At 38.9% G+C, this 10,587-nt stretch overlaps 2 protein-coding genes across 3 annotated transcripts; both read left to right on the top strand.

Moving 5' to 3' along the window:
• The first annotated feature begins 59 nt into the window (after positions 1-59).
• Positions 60-5,947, top strand: LOC105973692 (nucleoside diphosphate kinase 4, chloroplastic). Its single transcript, XM_088817411.1, has 15 exons — positions 60-192; positions 795-924; positions 1,014-1,125; positions 1,225-1,307; positions 1,392-1,455; positions 1,556-1,673; positions 1,853-2,007; positions 2,094-2,137; positions 3,623-3,699; positions 4,410-4,544; positions 4,760-4,797; positions 4,901-4,951; positions 5,142-5,309; positions 5,398-5,510; positions 5,605-5,947. The coding sequence occupies exons 2-15, from the start codon at positions 818-820 to the stop codon at positions 5,726-5,728; spliced, it is 1,389 nt and encodes a 462-aa protein (XP_088673537.1). The 5' UTR covers positions 60-192; positions 795-817; the 3' UTR covers positions 5,729-5,947.
• On the top strand, positions 5,605-10,020 carry LOC105973688 (putative disease resistance protein RGA4). Of its 2 annotated transcripts, none has more exons than XM_088817374.1 (2): positions 5,605-6,000; positions 6,407-10,020. In XM_088817374.1, exon 2 carries the CDS (start codon positions 6,532-6,534, stop codon positions 9,739-9,741), a length of 3,210 nt encoding a protein of 1,069 aa, XP_088673500.1. In that variant the 5' UTR covers positions 5,605-6,000; positions 6,407-6,531; the 3' UTR covers positions 9,742-10,020. The 2 variants fall into 2 exon arrangements, with proteins under 2 accessions (XP_088673500.1, XP_088673496.1); XM_088817370.1 differs by having other exon boundaries at positions 5,961-6,020.
• The last annotated feature ends 567 nt before the right edge of the window (positions 10,021-10,587 follow it).

Genomic DNA, 10,587 nt, shown 5'->3' with positions numbered 1-10,587 from the left:
TGTCTAATTACCAAACTACCCGCTAAGCAAGACGTATTTAGCTGATATAACAAGAGGTAAACACGTCATTTCCACAACCCACCAGCACACATCAATAATCAACTTCTGCGACGACAACTTTTCGAGGAGACAAGGAACTTTACCTTAGTTTTCTTCTTCTTCTTCGCGAGTTTAATCATCTGCAGATCAAAGGTTTAAATTCTTCTCCCTTTTAACTCGTGTCTGAATTTTCGTTGTCATAATTAATCGAGATAGTATTTTTTTTGATTTTGTGATTTAATTATTTAAGCTCAAGTCCTAGTATTTATTTTTATTTTTTAATTCTAGATAAAAATAAAAAAACATCGTGGCAGCATCAGTAATTTATTCATGATTTTTTCCTTACTGTGAACATGTAATAATCATAATTTTAGGAAGTTTTGACAGGGTTGAATTGAGATTTGTTTGAGATCATGTGTACTTCGTTTTACTTTTGTTTGGTCAATTCAACTGTTGGCTGAATTCCCTGTAAAAAAAAAAAAATTATTTAATTTTTTTACGATATACTCGTTGAATATATGGTTGGGGATGATTCGCTCAGGATCTTAGAGATGCTAAATTGTAATATGAATTTTGAGGATCATATGTTTTGATGGGTTAATCACGAAAATCACGAAAATTCCAGTTAATATTTATATTTCAACGAAAATTATTGATACTAATGCTGTTTATGGTCTCGTATCTGATTTTCGAAGCGATATTATCTTTGGTGAGTTTGAAGTTTATGTTAATTTCACAATGTAATTTGGTAATAGATTTTACGGTGAATTTAATCTTCATGGGTGATGGTCCTCGAGGAATAGAAGTACTTCCCGATTATTTCGTAGCGTCGACTTCTGGTTCAGACACTCTTCCAATCCAGACATCCTCAGCCATAAATTTAAGGTAAGTTTGTTTTTCGGAAGAATTTTGATTAAACAAAAAAAGAACCAATCGAAAATTGATTTTTATTATATTTATTTTCTTTAGTTTAGGTCTCACAGTCATACGTGGGCTCGACAAAAAATAAGAAGTGCAACATCGATGTTGAATTTGTTTAGTCTAAAGGGACTGTCTTGGAGATTAGGGGCAAACGGTCAGGATAAGGTACGATTTAATTTCTAATTTTGCATCTCGTAAATCTGTTGAAAAAATACGGTTTCCGATCGGTTTTACGGAAACTCGTACTGTTTATAAACTCTGCAGGTTGTGTTGAGTGTTGTAGAGGTGGAATCTCTTCGTTCGGAAATAGCTGCTTTAGAAGAGAGGGAATCTCACTTTAAAGCCCAGTAAGCAATATTTCGTTCTCGATTTTCAACTTCTGTAAATAATCAATTCGATTGCTAATTTTTTTTTTTTGTTGATGTATACAGATTGGAGCATATTGATGAAATATTAAGATCTGCTCGTCTATCAGGCTATCTGTTCTTACGAACGGTACAATTGTTGTTCTTTCTCGTTTTTAAGACTATTCCTGTCTTGTGGGACCATCTTTATTCTTTTTTTGCTTCATAGTACTCTGTTCTTTTCTCGGTAGAGATGGGCGGCATTACCCGGAGAATCTCTTCCTATAGACGATACCGATGTTGATGATTGGCTTCCTCGTTTTATTGTACTTCATGGTTCGTGTATCTATTTGTATATGATTTCCACAGGTACTCGATTATCCAATTCTCTCGGTTTTCCATAACTGCGTGCGCTTTTTTCCGGTATATTATACTTGTAGAAGCTTCCAAAGTATTGGTTATGTATTTTCTTCCTCTCGACATGTAATAATTCGAAAAGTCTTAAATTCCAACTTTGCCATTGTTTCTTGAATATAATTATTTTGCAGATTTAAGTCCACAGGACTCGACTTTCTTGTCGGATATCGTAGAAATTGGTTCCCTCCCTTGCTTATCTCGAGAAGATGGGGAAACTCGATATTGCTTTTATCTATTAACACGTCATGGCCTCAGATATGAGTGCTCCAGCGCATCTAAAATCCAGGTTTGCCGTTCTTGCCCTTTGGCTTTCGTTTTCATTCCCCCTTTTTTTTTTACATGTAAAAAAAATGTATTCTGTGTGTTCGTCAGGTTGATTTATGGTTGGAGGCACTAAGGGCTGACTGCAAATTGGCGTCGAATTCTGAAGATCTTAACGATTCGGAGAAGGCATAAATTGTTTCTACGTGTATATATTGTCCAGATTTGACGTGGTCGTCTTATTGGCTGAAACTGAATCTTTGCACCGATAATATTTGGCGTGTAGTGTACATATTTCATTTCATGCTGGAAGTTATAGCAATTTTAATTTCTAGTGACGGGTTTTAAATCGGATCTTTTTAAAATAAAAATTAAATTCGAGTGTTAGTTCTTGTTTTCTTATTGACTGATATCATGAATGTTTACTTAACATAACAGATATTGTAATCTTGTGTGAGTGTCTCACGCTTCCGCCGCAAAGAAAAACATCATAAATTATTGCTCTTATTTTTCTTTGTCGTCGTACTTTTGGTGTTTCTCCATCTTTCGCTCGGTTCCACCGAGGCACGACGTTCTAATCAACACTATTATCAATGTACCACTAACATTGTCGTTAGCTGATCTATTCAATCAATCAAACAATTATCGGAGTTATCAGAAAATTTGCACGCATTCAAGTGTCGGCCCTCCCAGAGACACTGGACGCCTCATCTAAAAAGACGTCCAAAAAATTTAAAATTGAAATTGAAATTGATTTTGTAATTAAAAGAAACGAAAAGCATGAAATGTTTTTGAAAAGATTGATTCGATCAAATTCGTCCGACCTTCACCTCTACTCGCGAGTTTATTAAAACTATTCATAAAACAACACAAAATAAGAGGAAAAAAAAATTCTTATGGTTTATAAAAGAAGGTTCCATGGCATCATTGAACCTTTTTAGCTTCATTCTTTAATCTTCTCTTTCCATAAAGTTAATAAAGAAAAGGAAAATGTAAAAGTCCTCACAAAATTATGGACCAAAAAGCTCACTTTTCTGATACCAAGGACCAATTTGCAAAAAAAGGCTATATTCTTTTTGGATACCAGATTGGGCCCCCTTTACCCGGCCCAATAATTCGGGTAGGGCTTTGTTTTGCTCTCACCTAACCAACCAATTAAAAGCTGACAGCTTAACAACTCCTCGAAAAGCGTGAAGCTGCAGCTACTATATTCCACACCAAGGTACAAACTACACTGCACCTTGTACAATCACTTACTGCGTTCCTTGATTTGGCATTAGTCAAAAATTCAAGTACATTTATTCTGTCAGCATTTGTTCTCCTAAAGGTGCGTTTGGCAGGCAGGAACAGCCGGTTTAGAAAGATTTATCAATCTTGACTTTTTCTTTAGTCAACATTATGATTCTAACGGCTTGTTTGGTAGGATTTTACTCGGTGTTAAAATTATGTTTCTACATTTAGCTTAAACTTCAAAATTTGTACCAACCACCAAACACGGCGTTAGTAACGGAAAGGCAGATCAAAAAGCTCATCACTCTTTCCCCTTCCACTCATATCACTTTGCAGAGTACTGAGTTTTCTCACTCAGCCGACGCTAAGAAAAAAAAAATACCTTAATTTCGGAGAAATTATTCTTCCAGAATGAGGTCTCAGATTGCCAGATCTGCGAGGTCTTTCATCTCTGCTGCTTCTAAGCAATCATCTCGTTCGTTTTCCGGTAATTTTTATATGTTTTTTTCCCTTTTTTTATTGGAGATAATGATTGAATGTGTAGACTTTCAGCTCGAAATCTCGATTGATAAATCTGAATGCTTGATGATTTGTGTTGCACATCGGATCTCTGATTTCATTTTAGTTTCGATTGCGTTCGTTTGTGTCATTGGAGCTTGTTCATCAATATGTTGATGAGTTGTTGATATATTAGTTGGTAGTTGGTGCTCCGATCTTGCGCACACACAAAAAAAAGGAGCATTTTTAGGTTGAAACTCTTGGAGTTTTTATGTTTCTTTGGTAATGCGGATGTCCCGTTTTACGATTGTAGACTTGAAAAAATTGATCTGTGAAGAGGTTAATTGGGTCCCTTGGCTTTGTCCGGTCCACTATTTTCCGTTTTTCTCGTATATATCCATGCATCTTTGTGTCCGGAATCGAGGGTAATCGACATCTGTGGTCGATTTTAGTCAAAACTCGCTGGTATAAATCACATACAATTGTTATATTGTCACTTCAGTGATGGTGGTGGTCATGGGGGTATAGATTATGTTCCTACTCCAACACACATTTTCCCTTATATTTAGATTCCATTAGCTTGTCATATGGATTATATTACGATTTTGTTGGAATAGCATGTTAAATTGTAAAAACGTGCCAATCTAATGCACCAAAGTCAGAAAAAAAAACGAGCTAATTAATTTTTTTGGATTTCAGGAGGGCGAGCAGCAGCTGCAGCAGCTGCAGTTTCAAGCAGAGGAAGAGTGGCATCCCTAGCTTCATTTGGTGCGTCCGAGTCAGGAAATGCATACAGGGGATGGATTTCTGGTGCCCTTACCCTTTCAGCAGCAGGTTTTAAACAACTCACTTTTCCCTATAAAACACGTCTTTGTGTAATATTTCGTATATGTGCTTCATTTATCTTTTTGAAAAAATTATTACGGGTTGTTTCCTTTAGTTCATAAAGAAGTAGTTAAATCGCTTAGTGAAATGAATGACTCTGGATCCGCGCATCTTTCAACTGCTAATTCTCATCTAAATTTGTCGTCTTTTCCTTTGTACTACAGCTTTTATGCTCCGAGAACAAGAGGCTCATGCTGCAGAGGTATATACATCCTACTGCCTTGATATTATTTCATATGTCAGTTACTATTTGTTGCTCATTCTACTTTGCTGACCGACACTTCGTTTATCTGTTTTTCTGGCAGCTCGAGCGAACTTTTATTGCCATCAAGCCCGATGGAGTGCAAAGAGGACTGGTATTTACTACAAAACTTTCTCTATTAAATCTTCCACCTTCAATCTGATCTAAAAGCTTGATTTTTGGGATACTTATTAGTAGCTTTTTATATGGTTAATACTTCGTACAATCTCTATTTCTCTTCCTCTTCGTCTTATTTGGATACATGATAGTTTGGCACATTCTGACAAAATCTCTGTTCGTATCAGATTTCAGAAATTATCGCCCGATTTGAACGAAAAGGATTTAAGCTTGTTGCTGTTAAGATTGTGATTCCTTCAAAGAGCTTCGCTGAGAAGCATTATCACGACCTTAAGGAACGACCTTTCTTTAATGGCTTGTGCGATTTCCTTAGCTCCGGACCAGTCCTCGCCATGGTTAGAACTCTGCCCCTCATATTATTTATCTGCAGATAAATTTAAAAAAAAAAGATTGTTTAACAAAGTATATATTATGTACTGACAGGTTTGGGAAGGTGAAGGAGTGATCAAATACGGCCGTAAACTCATCGGAGCTACCGATCCTCAGAAATCGGAACCTGGAACCATCAGGGGAGATTTAGCTGTTGTCGTTGGAAGGTAAATTTCTCTAAAATTATGGAACTAAAATTTCTTTGTTTCATTGTTCATTAAACTTGTCCTAATATCAAACAATTAAATTTTTTTATTACAGAAATATAATTCATGGTAGTGATGGACCTGAGACAGCTAAGGATGAAATTAACCTATGGTTTAAGCCTGAGGAGTTGGTCAGTTACACTAGCAATTCCGAGAAGTGGATCTACGGCGACAACTGATTATGATTGGGTGGAAGCAAAGATGGTCGGAAAATAAAATGCTAGACAAGTGATTACAGTTATTCACGACAAACTACCAGCAGCTGAAAAATCAGCTGCTGCAATAATAATAATAATAATAATAATAATGTGTAACCGGATTTCTATTTTTACGACTTCAGTCGTCACATTTTTGAATCTTGTTATCGGTCGATTCTCCTTTCTTTTACACGAGAACTTCAATTATTTCCAGGAATCTGCTAACTGATCTTGAGGGTTTTTTAGCCTTTCAGGTACAAATCTTTATAAACAGGTACAAATATCTCTTTTATTGTGTAAAATAAAAGAAATATAAATACTAATGAGTTACATAAATAAAGAAGAAAAATAGTAATTTTCAGACGGGGTGCAGTATTTTATTTCTAAGATACAAGAGAGATGTTTTAGAGCCTTGAAAACGTCCGGTGTTGTCGTGTGAACGCAGCGAAAATGTCGACTTTCTTTCTCATTCACTGCTGTTTGCATCTGTAATTTTGATTAATAAAATTGGGCGATGAAAATGACAATGTGAAGACTTTCTGCAAGTGGAATACTGGAACACCATTAACTAAATCTTAGTTTTCATTAAGCAATAGTATTTTGTCAAAGCCAATAATTGAATTTTTCAGCTGACTGACAATTTATTGTTTGACTATATAGGCGCACTCCAAATTCATTTGGTCTGATCTGCATAACCCCCTACCTATCTTCTCACATTCCAAACGACCAGCCGGAAAAAAAAGGAAAAACGAAGAAGAAAAATCTGCATTTCAATAAGTTGAGAAATGGCAGAGGCATTCCTTCAAATAGTTCTTGGAAAACTGAGCACATTGGTCGAAGAAGAGATTGGAAGGATTACTGGTGTCGGCGAGGAGATGAAGAAGCTCTCGAGCACACTCACCACCATTCAAGCTGTGGTCGAAGATGCTGAAATGAAGCAGATTGAAAGCAAGGCCGTACAAAATTGGCTACTCAAGCTTAACGACCTTATCTACGAGATCGACGACATATTGGATGAGTATGCAACAGAAATCTCTAAACTGAAGCAGAAAAACAGAAGATTCGGTCGCTATACACCGATGCAGCTTCTGTTTCGACGCAAAATCGGGACAAGGATGAATGAAGTTTTAGAAAAATTGGACGCGGTTGCTGCTGAGCGTGCAAAGTTCCATTTACGCGAGATGGCTTTTCTGGAGAGGCCAACCGAGGTGGCCGCCGCCGCGTCCGCACGTGAGACTGGTTCCGTTATGAATAAGTCTCAGGTTTATGGTAGGGAAGAAGATACGGCGAAGGTTGTTGACATCTTGGTCAACCAGGTCAACGACAATGAAGAAATCTCCATCCTGCCCGTCATCGGTGTTGGAGGCCTTGGCAAGACGACGTTTGCTCAATTGGTCTACAACGATGAACGTGTCGTTCACCATTTCGAAAAAAGAATTTGGGTTTGCGTCTCCGACAATTTCGACGTCAAGACTTTGTTGAAAGCCATGATTGAGTCTTGGTCGTCCGAAAGTGCTTCGGACTTGGACACTTTACAACGCCGCCTCTGGGGGGCGTTGAACAACAAGAGGTACTTGCTTGTACTGGACGATGTTTGGAACGAAGATCAAGAGAGGTGGTGCGAGTTGAAAAAAGTTGTGGCGTGTGGCTCGACCGGGAGTTCGATTATCGTCACCACACGCCTCAAAAAGGTTGCCGATATTATGAGAACACTTCCATCACATCAGTTGACGGGGTTGTCGGACGAGAATTGTTGGATGCTGATGCGGGAACGTGCATTCGGACAGGAGAGAGAGGAATATCCCAACCTGGAAGCCATTGGAAAGAAGATCGCGAACAAGTGCGCTGGTGTTCCTTTAGCTGCCAAGGCGCTCGGAGGTTTGTTGCGGTTTAAAAGAGACGAGAAGGAATGGAATTACGTGAAAGAAAGTGAAATATGGGAATTACCGGAGGAAGAAACTCTGATACTGCCGGCTCTGAGGTTGAGTTATCGTCATCTTCCTTTAGCATTAAGACCGTGTTTTGCTTATTGTGCAGTCTTTCCGAAGGATTCTCGTATTGAGAAACGAGAACTGATCTTTATGTGGATGGCGCATGGATATATTTCATCGAGGGGAGCGTTGGAAGTCGAGGATGTCGGCAATGAAGTATGCAACGAGCTAGTTTTGAGATCCCTTTTGCATTATGTTCCAAATCCGGTTACAAGAAAACTCGATTTGATTATGCATGACCTTCTTCACGATCTCGCCCTCTCAATAATGGAGAACAAAATTCCTGGAAGGCAAGTCCAAAGGACAAATGTCGGAAGTGCATTTGATAATAAAATCCGCCAGGTAAATTTACGGAAAAAAATCATTGCGTTTCGTACGAGTAATCAAATCGAGATGGACATGTCCTTCATCTTAAAAAACTTTTCTCGTTTGAGAGTATTAGATGCGAGTAAGTCAAGGATAAACGAACCGCTTTCCGCAGTGGGCAATTTGAAACATTTGAGACACTTGAATTTGTCGGGAACTGAGATATGCAGCCTACCCGAGTCACTATGTAGTCTGTGGAATTTGCATGTATTGAATTTGGATGGCTGCAAAAATCTCGAGGCTTTGCCAAGGAAAACGAGGTACTTAGTTAATCTCCGTCATCTCTTTTTGGAAGATTGTGACTCGTTGAGGGAGATGCCATCCAAAATTAGAGAACTTACGAATCTCGTAACGTTGAGTCAGTTTGTAGTGGGTGGTGGTGATAGAGGTGACGAACTTGAGGAATTGCAACGCTCGAACCTCGGCGGCAAACTTAAACTTAGTCATCTAGAGAGAGTGAAAAACCCTATGGATGCAAAGAAAGCGAATCTTGCCGAGAAAACGAACCTTCTTCATTTGAAGTTGCACTGGTTATGGGAATCGATGGAAGAGGATATAGCTATAGACGAGAAGGTGTTGGAAGCACTTGAGCCTCACCCAAATCTCGAAACTTTAGATATAAAGGGATTCAGGGGTAGGTGTTTTCCAGTTTGGATGTCGAGTTCAACTCTGAACAAACTAGTCGGGATCGAGATATCATTTTGTCATAAATGTTTGCGTCTTCCGCAAGTTGGTGAGCTACCTCGTCTTAGAACCTTGACGTTATATAATATGGCGAGGTTGGAGTACGTTATTGAGGAGGAGGAAGTAGTTCAAAGCGGAAGCCCACGACGGTTCGCATCTCTGGAAACACTCTACTTGAGGTTTCTCCCAAAAATCAAAGGATTTGTAAAAGAGCAAGCGACGACGAGATCAACCGAAGCATTCCCGAATCTCGAGTATCTATACGTTGAAGGTTGCTCTTCGTTAACACTGCTGCCACTCTCGACCTTCTTCAAGAAGTTGAAGATATTGAATTGCGGGATACTCTTAGCGGCTTCGTTGTCCAAGGCGGACCTCCACAATCTAACCAATCTTTCCGTTGACTTTGAAGAGAACAGCGTCGAGACATGTACCATCACAGTCGAGGCACTGCAAAGCCTTACGAATCTCAAGCTATTAGGGATTTGCAGAGCATATGCAAACGACCTCTCTTTGCCCGAACAAGGGCTGCAATACCTCACTGCTTTGGAGGAACTACACATATTCAAATGCCGAGAACTTGAAGAGTTGCCGCCCGAGGGTTTTAACCACCTCAGCTGCCTTAGAAAGGTATACCTACGTTATCTTCCAAAGATGGTACGTGTACCCAAAGCCTTGCGACACCTCTCGTCGTCGCTCGAATATCTAAGCCTAACCGGCCTACCTCAGCTGAGTTCGCTGCCGGACTGGTTGGGTGATTTGACATCTCTTTTAACTCTGGGTATTTATATATGCCCGAATGTAGCATCGGTTCCAGCTAGTATCCGAGGAATGACAAATCTCCGGTTTCTGACTGTGAGGGAGTGCCCGGAATTGGAAAGGAGATGTGAGAGAGAAACGGGGGCGGACTGGCACAAGATCTCACATATTCCCCACCTGCAAATTGGTGAACAATAGTAGCATTCCTTGTATGGCAACCATGCAATACCAAGTTACCAACACCTCTTTGTAAATTAACTTGGATTTATATATAGCCTTTGCTTGTATGGAATTTTTTCTCGTCATTTTCGATACTTGTGTAAAATTATGGACTTCTTTTTTGTTTTTCGAAATTGTATTCTAGTGTTCGCCCGCTCTTTTCCTTGTTCTGGCCAACAAGGTTTCGGGCAGCTCGAGCGAACTTTTATTGCCATTAAGCCCGATGGAGTGCAAAGAGGATTGGTATTTATTACAAAACTCTCTCTATTGAATCTTTCACCGTAAATCTGATCTAAAGGATTGATTTTTGGGATACTTATACGTATTAGTAGCTTTTTATATGGTTAATACTTCGTACAATCTCTATTATCTCCTCTCCTTCATCTTATTTGGATACATGATCATTAATTAAAAAAAATATTGTTTAACAAAGTATATATAATATGTACCGACATGTTTGGGAAGGTGAAGGAGTGATCAAATACGGCCGTAAACTCATCGGAGCTACCGTTCCTCAGAAATCGGAACCTGGAACCATCAGAGGAGATTTAGCTGTTGTGGTTGGAAGGTAAATTCCTCTAAAATTATGGAACTAAAATTTCTTTGTTTCATTGTTCATTAAACTTGTCGTAATACCGAACATTTTTTTATTTTTTTTATTACAGAAATATAATTCATGGTAGTAATGGACCTGAGACAGCTAAGGATGAAATCAACCTATGGTTTAAGCCCGAGGAGTTGGTCGGTTACACTAGCAATTCCGAGAAGTGGATCTATGGCGACAACTGATTATGATTGGGTCGAAGCCAAAATGCTCGGAAAATA

The sequence above is a fragment of the Erythranthe guttata genome, chromosome 1 (assembly GCF_056151865.1).
Source record: "Erythranthe guttata isolate IM_541 chromosome 1, IM_541, whole genome shotgun sequence".
Taxonomy (NCBI): Eukaryota; Viridiplantae; Streptophyta; class Magnoliopsida; order Lamiales; family Phrymaceae; genus Erythranthe; species Erythranthe guttata.
The sequence above is the reverse complement of the archived record's forward strand: the minus strand, read 5'-3'. Positions and strand labels throughout refer to the sequence as shown.